The sequence below is a fragment of the Emys orbicularis genome, chromosome 10 (genome assembly GCF_028017835.1).
Source record: "Emys orbicularis isolate rEmyOrb1 chromosome 10, rEmyOrb1.hap1, whole genome shotgun sequence".
NCBI lineage: Eukaryota > Metazoa > Chordata > Testudines > Emydidae > Emys > Emys orbicularis.
Genome location: NC_088692.1, coordinates 72,668,192 through 72,688,826, shown reverse-complemented (window position 1 = coordinate 72,688,826; position 20,635 = coordinate 72,668,192). Strand labels below are relative to the sequence as shown.

The following is a 20,635-nucleotide window of genomic DNA, read 5'->3' as shown; positions in this document are numbered from 1 at the left end:
GACCTTGTTACTATGAAGTTTAGACACTTCTAGCTTTAAGTGGCATAACATTTGTTGCAGTCTGAAAGCCATGGAAACCCTGACTTGCTACCAATCTGCATTTGTGAGTGAGTGGCAGGGTCTGAATGTTTCCCTCCACATTCTTTTTCCTGCAGTTACAGTCGGGTACCTGTATTTAAAATAGGAATTAACCAGGAAATAATCTGATTGGTGGGCGCTCATTTAAAACATATTATGAATTTCATTGAAAACGGGGGCTCAGGTAACATCCTGGACAACCTTCCCTCCATCTGTTTCTGGTACTGAAGAATGCACAGAATAGCCGTGAAGTTCTTGCCTGTGGCCATACTGAGTTCAGCTAAGGACTTGCTACTAGTCTGGACTCTCAGTCACTCTTTGCTCTTCCTTTATATGAGTTTAGATAAGATCCCTAACACTTACATTAGCGTAGATACAATTTTGAAAAGTTTTCATGAAATGTCTTAGACAGTCAGGTTCCTTGCTAGCTCAGAAGCCAGATCATCAGCTGATGTAATGTGGCACCACTGGGCTGAAGTCAGTGGAGCTACTCTGATTTACATCAGCTGAGGATCTGGCCCTAGTTCTGTATTGAAAATTGTTGCCATCTGTCTGCTTGGTGACCTGTGTGACATGAGCTTGGTGGTCTCTGTCCAGTTCTTGGGAGATAAGCTCACACCTCACAAGACCCCCCAGCACAAGGAGCATTCCTTGGTAGCCTTGTTGGTAGCCTCAGCAGAGACCAGGGGCCAAATGAGCATGGAGATGAAGTTATCATTCCCAGTGCAGGTGAACAGGAGATATGGCTTCTCTGGAAGAGGGTTGAGAGGAAGGCTGGTCCGGTGGTTAGGGTGCTAGCTTAGAACTCAGGAGACCTATGTGCTAGTCCCTCCACTGCCATAGATTTCCTGTGTGACCTCAGGCAAGTTAGTTAGTCTGTCTGGTCCTCATCTGTAAAATGGGGATAATGGTGCTTCCCTAGCTCACAGGGGTGTTGTGGGGATAAATACATTAACGATTGAGAGGCCCTCAGATACTGTGGTTATGGGGGCCAGATAAGTACCATAGGTAGATACATTGGTAGTGCAGGGTGGTAGAAGGTTGCCATATGGCTTCCCCTAACGTACCTGTTCTGTGGCTAAATGGAGGAATTGACTCTTCAGGTTTGCCATTGAGGTGCTTCGCAGACACATACACTTGTTATAAAATATAAACTAATTAAAATAAACAAGCCCCAAGCACAGAATGGGACCTCCAAGAAGTCGTGAAATCTCCAATCACACCTTTGTGGTTTGTCTGGCTTCTGAGATTGGCTGGAACATGGTAACAGTCCTTTGTCCCTTTCTATCCCACAGATTGATGAACTCCCTGAGGGAGCTGTGAAGCCTCCAGCAAATAAGTACCCTATCTTCTTTTTTGGGACTCATGAAACGTAAGTGAATGAACATGGTGGTTTCTTTTGAAATGTGTGGGCCTGAATCTCCTTTCACTCAAACTGTTCTTATTCCTGTGTCTCTCCATTGACATTAATGGAGTAAATCTTGATTGAAACCAGTGTAAGACTAGAAGTAGATACTATGGGCCTGAATATGGCTCTAGTAGGGTAAAGGAGCCTTAACGTGGGTGTGATTGTGAATGCCACCCTACAGGGCCAGGGTGGTGCATCGGGGCCTGCATGTCAATGGGAATCAGGGCCCATGTTTCTTGCATGTACACATTTTGACATGACTATGTTAATGGATCACCAGGAGCCAGATCTATGATAAAAGTACATTATACTTGAGCTAACCAAGATGAATGTATTATATTCAAACACCTTTTTGGGCTCAGTCCGATCCCATTGAAGCTGGTACCAAAACTCCCATTGACTTCACTGGGGTCAGAATTTGTCCCTTCAGCAATAAAGAGGGGTTTAGAAAGTGTTTTTTCTTAATTGAAATTTGAGTGGCTCTAATTTTTAGCTCAAGTTAATATTAATTTGGGGGGAGTAACTGACTCAAAGTCAGTGAAAGAGCAAGGATTTTCTCTTGACTATGGGCCAGATTTTCAAAGGTATTTAGGCACCTGGTGGGATTTTCAAAAGCCTGTCAGCACCTAAAACCCATTGAAATCAGTGGGACCTTAGGCGTCTAGATGCATTTGAAAATCCTATGAGGTACCTAAATACTTTTAATAATCTGGCCTTGTAAGCTTGTATTTCTGCATCAACATAGAACAGGACAGGGTGAGAAGGTTGGTGGTGGGCAAATGGAAAAAGAGCTACGCTGAATCAGGAGTCTCACGCTATTTCCACTTAGTGCTTAAAATAAATATTCTTCTATGTTGCGGGGTGGAGGAGGTGGAACAGAAGGGATGGTGGAAGAACTGAGCTGGGTCGGGCCATGGGGGGGGAAATGGGTGCGAGTAAAGAGTCTCTAAATAGTTAATTACCACATCTTAGAATAAGAATAATATTAATTAGACGTTGCTTACTGTTAACTCTGCAGTGGCTTAATTTTGGGCTAATGACCTCATTTGCCTCAGAGTTATTATTAGCCTGTGATCTGATTTTTACCTCAGGAACAGAAACGCATTCTGCAGTTATCTCCATATTTTATACAGAATAACTAATAATAAACTGCAGAGTGCGTCTCGTTAGCTCTGTTACGGCAGAGCAGTGAAAACTATCCTCCTCCACGAAGGACATTGCAAAGATCTCAAACCCAGGTTGGGATGATTTTTATTTTTTACCTTGTGTGTAAAAACTGAACTAAAATTTCCATATGTTATGGATGAGATAAATTCAGATGTGTCAGGGTGAGTTTCACATGATGCTCTGTAATTGTTTTCCGTATAGCTTTGGTGTGAGCCCTTGGCCATATGAAGAGACATCTCTCAGTAGCAGCAAAATTAGGGAATACTTTCTTAGAGATAAAGGAAAGTTAACTTCTTGGAGTTCTTTGCTCTGATGTCACTTTTATCATGTGTATGTTGGGAGATCACTCGTTAGCTTTTAAGTAAATGTACATTCTCCACAGTAGTAGTAGTATTGTATAAGTGTGGATTTCTCAGAGACCACATCAGATCGGGGTGCCATTGTGCTAGATCAGTGGTGGGGAAACTTTTTGGCCCGAGGGCCACATCAGGGTTGCAAAACTGTATGGAGGGCCGGGTAGGGAAGGCTGTGCCTTCCCAGACAGCCTGGCCCCCGCCCCCTCCCACTTCCAGTCCCCTGACTGCCCCCTCAGAACCCCCGACCCATCCAACCCCCCCTGCTCCTTGTCCCCTGACCACCCCCTCCCGGGACCCCCCAATCCTAACTGCCCCCCCAGGACCCCACCCCCATCCAACCCCCCCCCCGTCCCCTGACTGCCCCTACCCCTATCCACACCCCCGTCCCCTGACAGGCCCCTTGGGACTCCCATGCCTATCCAACCCCCCCTGCTTCCTGTCCCCTGACTGCCCCCCCAAAAACTCTGCCCCATCCAAACCCCCTGCTCCCTGTCCCCTGACTGCCCCCCGGAACCTCCTGCCCCTTATCCACACACACACACACACCCGGCCCCCTTATCGTGCCACTCAGAGCAGCATGTCTGGCAGCCGCGCCGCTCGGCCGGAGCCAGACGCGCTGCCCTGCAGGAGCGCGCAGCCACGCTGCCCAGAGTGCTGCCCGCACAGCGGCATGGCTGCGGGGGTGGGGGGACAGCAGGGGAGGGGCCGGGGACTAGCCTCCCCGGCCGGAAGCTCAAGGGCCGGGCAAGACGGTCCCGCAGGCCGGATGTGGCCCGCGGGCTGTAGTTTGCCCACCTCTGTACTAGATGATCTAGAGACACATAGTAAGAGCAAGTCCTTGCCCCAAAGAGCTTACAGTTTAAGGCCTCGGTACAGCAGCTGTCTCCATGCTCTCAGGCCCCTGAGGGAATGGGACCACTTGTCAATAAAGTTACTCACATGTATAAGTGCTAAAAGGATCAAGGCTGAATTCAACTGAAGCTGCTCAAGTCGGAAGAAGGATGGTCCAACAGTCAAGGTACTAGCATGGGACGATGAAGATCTTCGTTTAATTCCTTTCTCTGTCACAGACCCCCTCTGCCACCTTAGGCAAGTCTTTTAGTCTCTCTCTGCCTCCATTCCCCATCTGTGAAGTGGGGATATTAGCACTGCCTTACCTCACAGGGGTGTGGTGGGGATAAACACATGAAAGATTGTGAAGCTCTGAGACTCTATAGTGATGGGCGCCATAAAAGTGCGTAGGAGGTAGGAAAAGGGTTACAGTAAAAGATAAAGTGGTTGCGTAGCTATGAGCTTATTTTGATGGGGCAGAAGCTTCTCTAATGGTGAAGCTCATAGCTTCTGCCCCATCATGCTTAATACAAATTATGATTGGCCATGGAAGTGTAAAAATACCAGTCTTCGAGAAATAGTCAGCGAAGAAGAAATGATGGTTGTTTTAGGTTTTATGTATGAAATTATTGGTTTATTTTCCAAAGTTTGTTTATGCCAGGAATCGCCTAGAATGTGAGTAGGATTTTCTAATCAAATTATAGCCATAGTTTTTGTAGGTAAATTCTTGCTAATTTTATTTCTTCCTCCCTGCATCGTGATGTCCATTTTTGGGACTGGTTGACCTGCGGCAGAGCTGCTTTATGAAAGGGGGTAGTGCTAAGTCTCTTAGCTGCGATGCCTACAAAATAACTTGGCAACAGTCAGGGCCGGCTCTAACTTTTTTGCTGCCCCAAGCAGCAAAAAAAAGTGCCGCCCCCCGCCGAGCGCCGTGCCGCCCCCCCCTCCCGCGCCGTGCCCCGCGCCGCCCCCCCCGCCGAGCGCCGCGCCGCCGGAGCCCGCCGCCCCCCTGCCGAGCGCCGCCGGAACCCCCCCGAGCGCCGAGCCCCGTGCCGCCCCCCTGCCGAGCGCCGCGCCACCGGAGCCCACCCCCGCCGAGCGCCGCCGGAACACCCCCCCCCCCGCGCCGCGCCCGCGCCGCCCCCCCCGCCAAGCCCCGCGCCGCCGGAGCACACCCCCCCCCCCCCCCCCGCGGAATGCCGCGCCGCGCTCTCCCCGCCGCCCCTTACCAGGTGCCGCCCCAAGCATGTGCTTGGTTGCCTGGTGCCTGGAGCCGGCCCTGGCAACAGTTAGGCACCTGATGTGTTGATGGCACTGCTAGTAATGCCGACCAATATCGTCCCATTATTTTCTTGTATCCCCTATCTGTTGTCTCTTGTTATACTTAGTTGTAAGCGTTTGTGGGTAGGAACCATCTTTTTGTTCTGTGTTCGTACACTGCCTAGCACAATGGAGCTCCTAAGGTAATAATAATAAATACTACAGCCATTATGACCACATAACAAAGGGGTAGGTTTTGGCTCATGGGTTCTAGCATTTCTCCATGCACTTAAATTTTTTATACAATATTATTTTTAGTCTGTTCCCGATTTGCAGAATTCTCATCAGTAATTAATATAATACATGAGACTAAGTAATAATTGTTTTTAGAGATGCACAGCATGATTTCAAAACTTCAAAAGTTGAGGTCCTGAATCAAGACTGTAAAATCTGTAAATTCAGATTCACAGCACTAACACAAAATCAGCCAGAGTGTAATGATTTAATGCGATGAACAAAAGAATAGGCATCACATCTACAATATGTGTTTAACTTGCAGGGAAAAAATCCTAACAATATTTTTTGAATGTCAATTTTGTTAAAATGCAGTGCATTCCTGGGGCCCAAAGACCTCTTCCCATATAAAGAATATAAAGATAAATTTGGGAAGTCGAACAAACGAAAAGGATTTAACGAAGGACTGTGGGAAATAGAAAACAACCCTGGAGTCAAGTTTACTGGATACCAGGTAAATGACAGCTTCCCTTCCATTCCTCCTTATCTTACTTATATTCCTTTTGAGGGTGTCTTATCCGTGTAACAACTGGGTAGCTGGTGCTAGAAGGCCGTGGTTTGGATAGTATTGAAGGGTTTCTGAGCTGGTGATGGGAATGTAACTGAATAACATAAAGATAAGCATGATCCCATACTCTGTAACAAATGGAATCTTAATTATACAGCACAGCCCCTCGGTCTGTGCAGTAGTCTGGAAAATTCTGCAGCAGGTATAGGTGAATTAAAAAATAGAGTGTGTTTATTGAATTCTATGTAAACATGAATATTTGGTGCGCAGTTCCTTTTGTTGTTTATTTTTATAGCACTGTGCTGCCCTCTAACTTGACAATGGGCTGAGGATTTTTGCATTGACAATGATTAACAGCATTATAGAAGTTTGGGGAGGGGAGAAGGCAGAGCAGGAGATTTTGATAGGAGCGGTGACTGCATTTAACAGTTGTCCCTATCATATGTTCTTCTTCGAGTGATTGCTCATGTGTATTCCACAATAGGTGTGCGTGCTCGCCACGTGCATCGGTGTCGGAAGTTTTTCCCCTAGCAGTACCCGTAGGGGAGCGCCCCTCGCGACCCCTGGAGTAGCGCCTCCATGGCGCGGTATAAGGGGCGCTGCGCGCTCTCCCCCCCCCCCCCCTCAGTTCCTTCTTGCCGCCAGGGAAGGTGCTTTGGAACTGCTCTGCTCCAGCTTTGCTGTAGCTTGTCCCCAGAACTCTTGTTTGTTCAGTGTATGTGACCTGTAGTTAGTACTCAATTCGTTTTAGTTTAGTTTAGTTGTGCGCCCGGGCCGGGGCAGGCCCCGCACCCCGGGTTTAAAGTCGTGCGACACTTGTAGGTGCCCGATGCCAGTGAGTGATCCGCATGCGGACTGCCTAAGCTGTTTGGGTGAAACTCATCTCAGCGATCGCTGCAAGATTTGCAAGTCGTTTAAGCCTCGGACCAAGAGAGAGAGAGACATTAGGCCCCGGGCTATCCTCTTGGAGTCGGCGTTGACCCCGACTTCAGTGCGCCGCTCCAAGTCGGCACTGGGCACCGCTATGTCGGTGTGCGGTAACTCCCGGGCGCCATCTACTAATTGGCACTGCTCCCCGTTCACGGGGCACGCCAAGAAGGCTAAGATGAGGCCTACGCCGCCGTGGTACCGTAGTAAATCTGGGGCAGAGACTAGACCCGTGTTGGGCAGTCCTCGATCCCCATCGGCCTCTAGGCCTCTGACTCAAGTCGAGCAGAGTAGCCCGGCCCAGTCAGAGCAGGCTTCCCCGGATGTCCGGATGCTCTCCATGCCGGAGGCCCTGCAGGCGGCCTGGGACATCATGTCCATGCCAGTACCAGGAGCACCGCCAATGTTGGCCCCACACTCCAGAGGCAAGCCGCCGCTGGGATCTCCGCAGTCGCCCTCGACTCTGTAAACTAGGGCTGTCGATTAATCGCAGTTAACTCACGCGATTAACTCAAAAAATTAATTGCAATTAATCGCAGTTTTAATCACACTGTTAAACAATAGAATACCAATTGAAATGTATTAAATATTTTGGATGTTTTTCTACATTTTCATATATATTGTATTCTGTGTTGTAATTGAAATCAAAGTGTATATTATTTTTATTACAAATATTTGCCCTGTAAAAATGTTAAACAAGAGAAATAGTATTCTTCAATTCACTTCATACAAGTACTGTAGTCCAATCTCTTTGTCGTGAAAGAGCAACTTACAAATGTAGATTTTTTTGTTGTTATATAACTACACTCAAAACCAAAACAATGTAAAACTTTAGAGCCTACAAGTCCACACAGTCCTACTTCTTGTTCTGCCAGTCACTAAGAGAAACAAGTTTGTTTACATTTACAGGAGATAATGCTGCCCTCTTCTTATTTACAATGTCACCAGAAAGTGAGAACAGGCATTTTCATGGCACTTTTGTAGCTGCGTCGCAAGGTATTTACATGCCAGATATGCTAAACATTTGTACGCCCCTTCATGCTTCGGCCACCATTCCAGAGAACATGCTTCCATGCTGATGATGCTCATTAAAAAATAATGCATTAATTAAATTTGTGACTGAACTCTTTGGGGGAGAATTGTATGTCCCCTGTTCAGTTTTACCCGCATTCTGCCATATATTTCATGTTATAGCAGTCTCGGATGATGACCCAGCACATGTTGTTCATTTTAAGAACACTTTCACTGCAGATCTGACAAAATGCAAAGAAGGTACCAATGTGAGATTTCTAAAATTAGCTACAGCACTCAACCCAAGGTTTAAGAATCTGAAGTGCCTTCCAAAATCTGAGAGGGATGAGGTGTGGAGCATACTTTCAGAAGTCTTAAAAGAGCAACACTCCGATGCGGAAACTACAGAACCCGAACCACCAAAAAAGAAAATCAACCTTCTGCTGTGGCATCTGACTCAGATAATGAAAATGAACATGCGTCGGTCCACGCTGCTTTGGATTGTTATCGAGCGGAATCAGTCATCAGCATGGACGCATGTCCCCTGGATTGGTGGTTGAAGCATGAAAGGACGTATGAATCTTTACCGCATCTGGCATGTAAATATCTTGCGACGCTGGCTGCAACAGTGCCATGAAAACGCCTGTTCTCACTTTCTGGTGACATTGTAAACAAGAAGCAGGCATCATTATCTCCTGCAAATGTAAACAAACTTGTTTGTCTGAGCGATTAGCTGAACAAGAAGTAGGACTGAGTGGACTTGCAGGCTCTAAAATTTTACATTGTTTTATTTATGAATGCAGTTTTTTTTTTTTACACAATTCTACATTTGTAAGTTCAACTTTCATGATAAAGAGATTGCACTGCAGTACATGACAAATATTATTTCTTTTGGTTTTTTACAGTGCAAATACTTGTAAACAAAAATAAATATAAACTGAGCGCTCTAGACTTTTTATTATGTGTTGTAATTGAAATCAATATATTTGAAAATATAGAAAACATCCAAAGATATTTAAATAAATGGTATTCTATTAATGTTTAGCAATGTGATTAATCACGATTAATTTTTTTAATCACTTGACAGCCCTACTGTAAACCTTTCTGAGCGTGTCATCTCAGAAAATGCATCTGATAACTGTTTTCAAGTGGCTACTGAGGAAATTGCCCCTGCCAGCCCTCTATTTTGATGGTTGTAAGATCAGGCTAATTTATTCCTGAGTAAAATGATTAAAGTGCAAGCTCTCTCTTCTTAGGATCTCCCTGTGCAACATGGGACATGGCAAAAATTAATTATTTGGGAGGAGTTTTAGTTAATAATAATTATTATTATTTATTATTTCAAAGGCAATCCAGCAACAGAGCTCGTCAGAAACTGAGGGAGAAGGAGGAAATACGGCCGATGCGAGCAGCGAGGAGGAAGGTGATCGGGTAGAAGAGGATGGAAAAGGCAAAAGAAAGAATGAAAAAGCAGGCTCAAAACGAAAAAAATCCTACACTTCAAAGGTGATCCAGGAGCTTTTCCATTGTCACTTGTGCATTGTAATGGCAGTTTAGCCCTGCCTTCTGCAGTGTCGAGATTTCTGTTCCAAAATAGTGGGGTTTATTGAACTAGAGAGGACAGTTGGTCTAGAGGTTAGGGCTCTATCCTGGTATTTGGGAGACCTGGATTCAATTTCCTGCTCTGCCACAGACTTACTGTATGACTTTGGGCAAGTCACTTGGTCTCTCTGCATCTCACTTCCCCATCTGTAAAATGGGGTTAATAGCATTTCCCTACCTCACAGGGGTGCTGGGAGGATAAATACATTAAAGCTTGCCAGGGACTCAGGCACTGTGGTAATGGGAGCCACGTAAGTATTTGAGATCCTATAATTCATTTTCATATTTCTGTCTGTCTGTCAGCACAGTGTATTGTTCAGTGGGGCAGATTGTCAGCTGGTTTAAATCAGCACATCTCCATGGAAGCCAACAGAGCAATGCCAGTTTACACCAGCTGTGGATCTGCCCCAACATATTTTACACACTTCCCGGATTATTATTTTTATTAGATCAGAGAAATTCGTGGTGGTGAAGGGAAGCTGGATGGTTGGCAGCTGTGTAATGGGCATTTCAGGCATTGGCAGCTGAGTTGGGACCGAGGCAGCTGGGGTTGTGGGACAAGCACATTTATATAAGGTAAATATAAATAAGGATAAAGATGAGGGAAACATTTAACAAGGTCAACGTTTGAATTGTCATGTTCAGTTTTCAGAACTAACTCTGCACTGGGATGAATGAGGCAGTTCACCCTTCTCTGAGCTCTTATTTTAAGCTGTCTGCTTTGATTTACACTCAGTTCACATTTCAAGGTTATTTTCACAACCATAAGAACTAGAAACATAGGGCCATATCATGCCATCGGTTTTAAGCAGAGCTCCCAGAGAGTTAAAAATCGGTAGCACAATATGGCCCATATTTTTCTTTTAATGAAATCTTGGGTTCTGGAGTATGACTCTGCAACAAGGGCTGGATTCCACAGCAAAAATCTATGACTGTAGAATTGTGGAATACATGGGCACTGATTATAATCGCGTGTAAGATGAAACTGCCAGAACAGTCATGTTTTGATTAATGTGCTCTCAAGAACAGCTCAAGATGGCTTTGCTCTTCTTCTTCTTCTTCTTTTTTAAACCTGGTTTAATCACGAGCCTGATCTGAAGCCCACTGAAATCAAGGGAAAGAATCCCCTATAAGAATTAGTGCTTGATTTATTTTGTCTTATTAATCTGGCCTCTTACAATGTCACTGAAAAATATTCCATTAATTATTTGGGGGCTAGTTTCAGATTTGCTGAGCTTTGCATTAGAGATGGGCTGGGACCTGAACAAAAACCTTAGATCTCAGCACTCAGGAACTTGTAGGTTTAAAAAAAAACACATACAAAGATTCCCCCCCCCCCCCCCCCCCCGGTGTGTGTTTCACGTTAGAAATTCAGGTCTTATCTACCCTCTTTTTTTTCCGGAAGACTCTGGACGAATGGAGAATTAGTAGGATGGTGGCTTAAAACCACAATCTATCCCTTTGTGCTGGAGAATTGCATAACATAAAGGGAAGAGGAAAGATGTATTGGTTCCATGTGGCTTTAATGTTAATATATTAAAACTGACAGCACTAAGAAAGTATGGAAAGCAGCTCTGTCAGTTCTGCTCTCGTTTTGCACCTCTGTGTTTAATCAAAACTTTTGTCAATCTGGCACCATAATTTCATTAACTACCAAACCTACAGATGACCCTTCTCCTGTTACCATCTCTACCTCTGATTAGCAGTGCTACCCACCTATGTCAGCTGTTAATTTCGCCTCTTGTTTCATCGGTTGCTGTAACTCTGAACACTGAAACCAACCTATGCTTTCCACCCCCATTGACTGTATCTAGGAAGAGCTTCAAACAGGGGCCCATGAGCTAGGACAAGAAGAATGGACTCGCACGTGCATTGTAAAACACAAGCTACGTCTTTCTCGCTCTGAAGTTTGTTTTTTGTTTGTTAACTGTGTTGTTGATCTGTTTAGAAATCCTCCAAGCAGTCACGGAAATCTCCCGGAGATGAAGATGATAAGGACTGCAAAGAGGAAGAAAATAAGAGCAGCTCTGATGCGGGAGACGCAGGCAATGACACAAGAAACACTTCTTCAGATTTGCAGAAAACCAGTGAAGGGGTAATCTTCCGTTCACATTCCCTTTGTGTGCAGTTTGTTACCACAGATCCCAGACTCAGCGGTGAAGTGCACCCTGTGCAGAGGCATATACACACTGCATAAGTCCTGCTCAACTCCTGCTGTGAGGGTGTAAGTGGCGTTGGCCCTGCACGGGGATGAATTTCAACCTATATGAGTGGGCGAGCCTTAGCAAACACTGTGGGCATGATTTCGCCTCTCACTGACCCTAGCGTAAATCAGGAGTAGCTCCAGTGAAGTTGCACTGATATAAAACTGAGGTGAGAGCAGAATCGGGGCCTGTGCATGCCGTACTGTGACTTACTAAATGCAGTGGGCTTGCTTGTTCTCTCACGTGATTTACACCTACATAATTCTGCCAGTTTCTTTGGAGCTGCTTCTGATTCACACAGGCGTAAGTCAGAGGAGAATCAGGCCGTGTGCATGCAGGTTCCTGGGCTGATCCTGCTTTGGGTTTCACTATGCTGAAGGGGGCATATAATGGCATTGTGCCCCGGAGCAGCACGGCAGCTGGCACAAAAAAATAACCTGCACATCCCTCACAAGCTTTATCCACATACACTTGTGCCCGCTGCACTCCCTCGCATTGTTACTATGAGCCCAGCAACAGACAGGGAGAGTGTTGGTCAGGAGAACGGATGTGTCTTGATGTGTTTATATCATATCTTGGCCTGTCCAAATGGGCGAACAGCAGCCACCTTTAAAAAAACAATTACTCCTGCTCTGTATTGTCCTAAGCCGTTCACACTGCACAGGTAACAGGCCTGGTTGTGGGGAACGATGCAGTGGGACACCGCACACTCAAATGTATCTTCCGACCTCCCCCTTCAGAGTTCTTTATGATTGTGTGGGGTTTGTCATGGTTATACCCTTTAACCACTGGGCATGCTCTCCGGTACACTGGGGCTGGCTCTGTCACTTGCATACGGAACACTAAGTCAGCATTGATCCTAGGGGTGGTGATTGGTGCAAAGCGTATGCCAAATGCTTGGGTCAGACTCCAAGACACATACTTGTGAGAGTAACATGGCGGTAGGCTACATCCCATTTTCAGAGTATGGTCGGAAGGTGCTACCATGCATGGAGTTTTGCCTGCTCGTAGTAATAAGACCGGATGAATTTTCAAATTTCAGGATTGGGTACCTAGTCTCTCTTGGTCAGGGTTGAAATACTTAAGGACCAGTTTCAGTGAGTAACTATGGCATAAAATGTGTGAGAGAGTTATAACTCCGTGGAGGTTGGAGTGGGATGGAATCCACCACCCTAACCTACACACAGGGAGAGGCGCTGTCCTGCAGCACTTCCAAGCCCTGTGCTGAAATAGGGTCCACAATCCCAGCACACCTCCTCCATGGGGATTTATAAGCACTGTAATCACTCACTCACAGCTGTCCCCAGGCCACTACAGACACTGCCACTCCACAGTTTCTGAGGGGCTGATAAAGAGCACTGGGGGCATGGCGTCCCCAGTCATGCTTACTTAGTGGCAGCCCACCTCATATGTAGTGGAACCACTGTGGTTCTGCTGTGCTAAGGGACTTCTGCGCCCCTGTACACTGAGTAAATTTCACCCTCAGTCCTCCTTGGGATTTCTCTTTGGAGCTTTCCAGTAGCTCTTAAAGTTCTGTTTCAAGGAAGTGATGGAGTCTTCATCTCTTGATGTCTTCAGATCAAGACTGGATGCCTTTCTAGAAGATGTACTTTAGTCAAACACAAGTTACAGAGCTCAAGGCAAGGGAACTGATATATCACAGACCGAAGAATTTCACCCAGAGGTGACACTAGCTGACCTAATGATCTGGCCTTAAAATCTATGAAAGAACATTTGAACAGTAATGCGCAACTTGAACAGAGTGGGCCTGCTCCTCTTCTCACTTACCCCAATGCAACTTTCTTTACCTCAGTGAACTTAAACCTGGTTTATGTGGGGAGGAAAATCAAGCTCAGTGGGTTTATCTGGTCATAAGAAGGTGCCAGGAACATAATACAAAAATATACCTTAAGCTGCTCTTTTCATCACAGGGAAGCTCAGGGTCCTGTGCAAGACTGGAATTAGAAAATTAGTTGTTTTGTTACAGTTTTCAGTGTGGAAAAGATGCTGACTTTGGCACCTCTAATTATACATAACAAACGGCCCCTTTAACGCTGCTCTCTGGAATGTGCGTGGTCAGCCCCGCCATTTTGGATCCATGCAGGGATCCCTGCCTAGCCTCATGGCTTCCCAAGCTTTGGAAGGCCATGGAAACCTGCTAGAATGGTGGGAGGCCTAAAAACAGTCATCTCAACTTAACTGCAGCACTGCCCAGGGGAGGAGAGCTTTTGCAGATGAGACCCCATATCTCTGGTGCTCCCAGCATGCATCCTCCTGTGGCCATGCATGAGTAACCCATAATAGCACAGTAGTCACTCCATTTATATAGTGCCCGGATGCTTTTCCAGTGTGCTGAAGGCACCTCTCCCATCTTCAAAGGGGACAGGGTTTGTCTTTTAATCATCATTGCTTTGACTGAGAGGTAGGAGATCAACATGTCCCTTTGGATCATAGCGCCCTTTAAAAACCTTCGCCATCTGACTGATCCTTGTTTAGCCAGAGAAACACCACCCTGATGTTAGAACATAAGCCAGGCTTGCTGGCTATCACACCAGCCCAGAGGTTCAGCTCCTCGTGTAGGCTTGCTGCTAAATTCATACTAGCCTCCTAGCTATTCCCAGGGTCCTCTGGCTCCCCTGCCTGGCTGCTGCTGTTAGCATGGCTGCCTCTCCAAAACGGTACCCCAGAATTACTGCATCTTGTACCTGAACCTCAAAAGTCTATTGGCTAATATGGATCTTAACAGAGCTTCTATAAGCTAGCAGCCACTGAGACTGCTTGCCCATTGGATAGAGAGTCCTTTGCTTTTAAATACTCAGCTGCGTACCTATGCTTAGGCTTCCTCAAAATACCTTCTAAGCAGAATATTCCTGTGTAACATTTCTCATTGCATTTAGCTTTTACAGTATAAAACGAGCTGGTAAATGAGTGAATCCATGAAAGCAGATTCACATTGCATATCTAAACCTCCTGTGAGTTGTGTTTTTGGTTTTCGGCTGCTATGACTCTTAAATGTAACTGGAGACATACATTTTTTTTTTCCATTTTACTACTCTGGAGACTCTTGTGAAGCACACTCCTAAATGTTTTGTGGCGGGATGTATTTGAATGTCAGTGCCACTGCTTGGCTTGTGTGATGGACTTTAGACTACGTACTGATATATGGAATTGATTTTAATCAAAAGCAAGGCACAGGCTTTGCATCCTTTCATTTGTGTGAGGATGAATATAGTCACCATTCAGGGGGTGGACAGTTCTATGGACTCTGAAAAATAATGCATTAGTGTGAAGTAAAACAGCTGGGGTTTCCCCTGATACAGCCCAGGGACTCTCAGGTTTAAAGGTGCTTTCCTTACTCACAGTGGTGATCAGAGACTGTGATTGAAGGCAGTGGAACTACTCATGGGAGTAACTGCTCATGCTAGTGTGAGGTAAGTAGTTACAATCCAGTCCAGAGTGATTATCATCTGATACCATTACTACTGAGAGAGCATATTCAAAAGAGCTGGTGGCTGAGACATTTGTTAACGGTGGTGTTTTTGTGGAAGACCAACATTTCTAGTGACTCCTGTGAAATATAACAAATCCGTAGACTTCAGTAATAGCTGCCAGGAGCTCTTCCTACTACAATAATAACCTTGTGTCGCAGCATGTTTATTAAGGGTTGGATTCTGCAATCATTGTGACCTCAAAATTGATGCGCAATTATTTGTCACAACACGTGTATGAAGAAGGTAAACAAATGTCACTATTCCCATCTTACAAGTAGAGAAACTAAGGCCCGGAGAGATTAAGTGACTTGCCTAACACCACACAGGGAGGAAGTGTCAGCACTGTGATTTAAACTTGGCAGTAGTCCTACGCCCAGGCCACTAGAGCCTCTGTGACGGGATTCTCTATTCTCCTGCCGTACTTACATGTGCAACTTTCCTGACTCCACACATATTTTTTACCTACAGGAGGCCAGATTCTCTTGTGCCCAGTTTCCAGTAGGTGCAACAGGAATGGTGGTGCAGCAGGGAGCTGGTTTCAGCTCCCTGATTTTCAGGCCAGTTTTGTTTGCTTCAGTGCCAGGGTGGTTTTGCAGTCTACTAGCAAGATGAGTGATTGACTCAAAGCAACACAAATAAAGGCACTCAAAGTTGTCGCTGTCATTGTGTGGACACCGTCTTGTTGAAGGAATGAAACCCTTGCTGATCTGGGGCAGGGTGGATACCAGGGTAGGGTAGCAGGGGGATAGCCATCCTCCCAGCATCATAATCCTCTGTTCATCAGTTCCATGGGGATGGGGCTCTCTGATCAGATCTGTGGTGCTGGCTGCTCCCTGCAGCATCATGACCACCACTACCCGCAAGTCCCATAGGTAGGGCCCTACGAAATTCACAATCCATGTTGGTCAATTTCACAGTCATGGGATTTTAAAAATCATAAATTTCATGATTTCAATTTAAATCTGAAATTTCACAGTTTTGTAATTGTACAGGTCCTGACCCCAAAAAGGAGTTGTGGGGGAGGGGGGGTCGCAAGGTTATTGTAGGGAGGGTTGTGGTACTGCTACGCTTACTTCTGCCTTACGGCACTGCCTTCAGAGCTGGGCAGCTGGAGAGCGGTGGCTGCTGGCCCGGAGCCCAGTTCTGAAGGCAGAGCCGCCGCCAGCAGCAGCACAGAAGTAAGGATGGCATGGGATGCCATTGCCATGATTATTTCTGCGCTGCTGCTAGAGAGGCGCTGTCTTCAGAGCTGGGCGCCTGGCCAACAGCCGCCACTCTCTGGCAGCCCAGCTCTGAAGGCAGCGCAGAAGTAAGGGTGGCAATACCACAACCCTCCTAAAATAACGTTGCGACCCCCCTGCAACTGCCTTTTGGGTCAGGACCCCCAATTTGAGAAACGCTGGTCTCCCATGTGAAATCTGTATAGTATAGGGTAAAGGCACACAAACAACCAGATTTCATGGGGGGGGGAGACCAGATTTCATGGTTTGTGACGTGTTTTTCATGGCCGTGAATTTGAGGGCCCTACCCATAGGACATTAGCAAGTATGTAAACACTGCTAGCATCAGCATTAACGTAACCTCTGCCCCATCAATGCAGTGGAGTGGCTCTGGAAGGCGGATTCTGGGGCAGCAGCCAGTGGGGGAGCCTGGCAGCATGGCTTCAGCAGGAGCGGTGGGTAGATCAAGGAACCCGAGCAGAGGCACAGGGTCCCTGCAGATTTCTTGAGGGCAGTGTGGACCATCGGGGGAGCTGCTGGCTTGGGGGCCAAACCCCCTGCTACATTTTCGAGTAGGCAGGACGTGCCCTGTGATGGGCGGGGGGCTGTATCCGACTGCATTTCTGTCGCCTGTGCAGCAGCAGCCAGGTAGGGGATGATCTGACCCCTTCGTCTTTATCCATCTCATGTGCTAAGCTATGGCCCAGCACTTAAGTTGTAATTCTGGGCAGTGAGGAGGAGTTGCAGCGTTAACGTGCAACTGAGCCCTAGCAAGTAGTGGCTGCCACCACTGCCCCTTCAGTTCAACCCCATGGGCACGTTAGCCTTGGCAAGAGCAAAGCCTTAACACTACGGTGGGATAGGTTTGTATAGTTAATGTAACGTTTTTATTGTAGGGACTGACCAGTGCAGCCCCCGCCTCTCTTGTTAATGCGGGAGAACGACATGTCAGTAGGGATTTGTAGTAAAAGGCAACCGGGATTTGGTTGACCAATTGGTCTTTAATTGTTTTAACGGGTGTCTGCACCTCCCTCCGGAAGGAAGCAAAACAGCAGTGAGAGCTTCTCCAGGCAAAGGCTCCGAAGCACCTGTAAGTATAACCTTAGCGAGCGACGCATAAACAGGAGAGAGCAGAGAGTTAGTGTGGGAGCTTTGGAGAGCAAAGCATCACTGCCCTGGGAACTGGATGGGGAAGGGCCGTGAAGGACATTGGGCATGCGGTATGGGACGTATTTTGTAACAACCCCTACCATGGATAGGGGACGGAAACCAGGAACAAAAGCACAGCGCTCTACTAATTAGATTGGTATTGCAGAGTGCCTAGGAGCCCTGGTCACAGACCTGGCCCTCACCGTGCTAGCTGTTGTATAAACCCAGAACAAAAAGACGGTCCTTGTCCTGAAGAGCCATAAGCAGCTACAGGCCACAACCGGACTGGGGGTCGATTGTGCTAGTGAGCTCCCTTAGCTGGCAGCAGTAGTCAGCTGAACTGCTTGGGTCAGAGAGACATGCTCACCCCCAGCCATGGTGTGATTGATGAATAACACTGCCGCAGGGGGTTGTACAGGGCGAGAGCTCAGGAAGGGAGCTGCTAGTGCTACAGTGTTAAAATGTTTTCTTTCTCCTATTCTCTTCCAGATCCTGTGTAAAATGAAAACCGCACTATTCCCTGTGGATTCACCCTCTGTCCCCCTTTTTCCTGATGTTGTTTTTTTCAGAATGAACAAAAACAAAGATATTGTTGATTGCTTCACATTGATTGTGTGTGGTGTGGTTCTTTCCGTCAGTAATTTGTGGGTGGGTGGATAGGCCAGGTAATGCTCCGAATCCTTTCTTGACAAGTGATTTCTAGAACAGTCCCCAAAGGGAAACCCCACCTGAGTGTGCAGTGCTCATACAGCATCTTCCGTGTGAAAGACAAAAATTAATGGATCCCTGTGAGGTAGGTAACTCTGTTTTACATGGAGAAACTGAGACATGAAGACAAGAGACTTGCCATGACCACACAGAAAGGGACGGATTATGCTCCTATTAATGTTAATGGGCGCAAGAGCTGGCCTTGACTCAGTAGTAACATGGGAGTTTCTTCCTCCTATGTTTTTCATCCCACGGAGAGCTCCAAGCCAGGCTATATCTTCAGCAATAACATACACACCCTCCGTTTTTGTATTTCTTTCGTTGTGGGCAAGTGTTCATTTGCTTGAGCAGAACACACAGCCATTTCTAGTGACTTCTTGCAAGGCCCAGGAGCTCCTGTGGACAGAGCAGTGGTCTAACCTTTTGCGTGATGCATACCAAAGGTTTGATGAAACAGAAAACTACAGAACTTGGTTGTGTTTGGTGTATCCTGTACCTTTCATAATGATATTATGGGGCGGGATGACAAAATCTACCAACATAAATGGAACAAAGCGTTTTATTTGAATAAAGCCCTAAGTGCTCAAGCCAGGTTCTTTAATGTGATAGTGTGTGTTTATGATGCAACACAAACTGTTTCCTTAAAAAAAAAAAAATCTTGCCATTGCAATGTACCATGAAGTTAGTGTAACTGTAGCTCTGAAATGTAAAGATAAGGCATTCATTTGAATCTTGTTCTCTGCAGCTTGATGCATTAAATCTTACATTAAATACAATTTTTTTTTCTCTCTTTCAGACTTAACCAACATAATGACTGCTGGACATGAAGGGAAAACACAAGAAGGTTACGTGTTTGGTTGTCTAATATTCTTGGATTTGATATGAGTCAGCACATCTATTCATTGGTATCATCAACAGCATCCCAGTTTGTATGCACATTATTCACATTCCTATCTGTTGTGTTTGCAGAAATGACATTTTACCCTTTTTCTAAGGGATATCTTTTGATTTTCATATTATTTGGTTGCATGGAGTTGCCCTTTTCCAGTGACTGAGGTTTATGGAGACGTTGCAGAGTTGTACATGTGGTAGAAGCCTTTTCTAAAGAGAAAAGGCAGAAACTCCAAATTAAATCGTTCAAAATCTGCATTTTTGTAAAACAAGCAAACCTTAGGAATTAGTCCCCTACATACAAGACCACAAGAATCTATTCCACCTACAAACATAACTTTAAATTACGCCGTATCCATCTTTTCTTGTTTTTTGATCCGTTTACAAAATAAAAGAAAAATCCTTCTTCAGCTGAGATCATTGCAAAGGTCAATACTGTAATAAAATATCTTTCCTTATTAGAAGTACCTAGCTAGTTATACTCGTTAATATTTCTCAAAATCACGATGTAATGTACACTATCTGGCTTAGTACCTATATGTGGAGTTAGTGAAAGTCTTTTTGTGTTTCTTTAGATTAATACAAGGATTTTTTCCAATGCCAACACAATTTGAGCTCATTCATTTGGATGCGTTCCATTTCTAAGCTTATTGTGATACAGAAACCCTATGAAACCAAACCAAAACATCGAATTTTCAGTATTGAAAGGCTTAAAAAAAGGATCCTGTCATTCTTCTGTTTTTGGTTTTTGTTTTTTTGTTTTTAATTTTGGAAATAGATCTAGACTAGGAAGTAAACATTCCAAAACCATTATTCTGTGTACATTATTGTTGCTATTGTGATAATAGAGAATTTTATTTATTTTTATGCCAGCTTTTATTGTGAAAACATATTTAGTCTGGTTTTATCAATCCTTGTTATGCTTGTCCTTGGAACATCTTTTGCGTATTCAAGGTTTGTAGTTGACAAGTTTACTGTAAAAAACAAAACAAAAAAACAAACAAAAAAACAAAAACAAAAAAATGTATTGTTTTTACAGAATAAATTTATTGGAATGTGTATTGGGAGTAAGGTTTGAGGTTGTAAGCAACTAAGTTAGCGTCATATTTGGCTTCATACGTGTAATAATGTGAGGTATTAATGTAACTCAAGTATTAAAGCAAAACATTCTGTTAACACTGAGTTGACAATAATAGATACAAGTCCAGGTGAGATTTTTTTTTTCTGTACATTGCTTTTTTTTTTCCTGGCTAACAGGAGGTTATTAAATTCACCTTGACCATATTCAAAGTTTCTTTGAAAGCACTAGAGGAAACATTGGGGGCGTGATACCTGTTTGTGAGACAGTATATCCTACGACGGCTGAACAGCTCTTTTTTTGTTTTCTTGGGGAGAATGTGCTGGGATGGAGCTGACCTGAATTCAAATATATAAGGGAGGACTCCACACCCAGGAAGTTTGGGTTCTGGAGGAAATAAATGTTTTGAGCTCCTTTGTGCCAGTCAAACATTGACTGACCATAGGCACCGA

General features: G+C 45.3%; 1 protein-coding gene across 1 annotated transcript in view; it reads left to right on the top strand.

Annotated features, from left to right (window-relative positions):
• The window catches only part of HDGFL3 (HDGF like 3), a 51,409-nt gene extending 31,065 nt beyond the window's left edge, over positions 1 to 20,344 (top strand). The window contains exons 2-6 of the mRNA XM_065412221.1: positions 1,374 to 1,450; positions 5,710 to 5,848; positions 9,188 to 9,346; positions 11,391 to 11,537; positions 19,011 to 20,344. Coding sequence (XP_065268293.1) covers positions 1,374 to 1,450; positions 5,710 to 5,848; positions 9,188 to 9,346; positions 11,391 to 11,537; positions 19,011 to 19,016 — 528 coding nt within the window. The 3' untranslated portion in view covers positions 19,017 to 20,344. The remainder of the gene's footprint in view (positions 1 to 1,373; positions 1,451 to 5,709; positions 5,849 to 9,187; positions 9,347 to 11,390; positions 11,538 to 19,010) is intronic.
• The last annotated feature ends 291 nt before the right edge of the window (positions 20,345 to 20,635 follow it).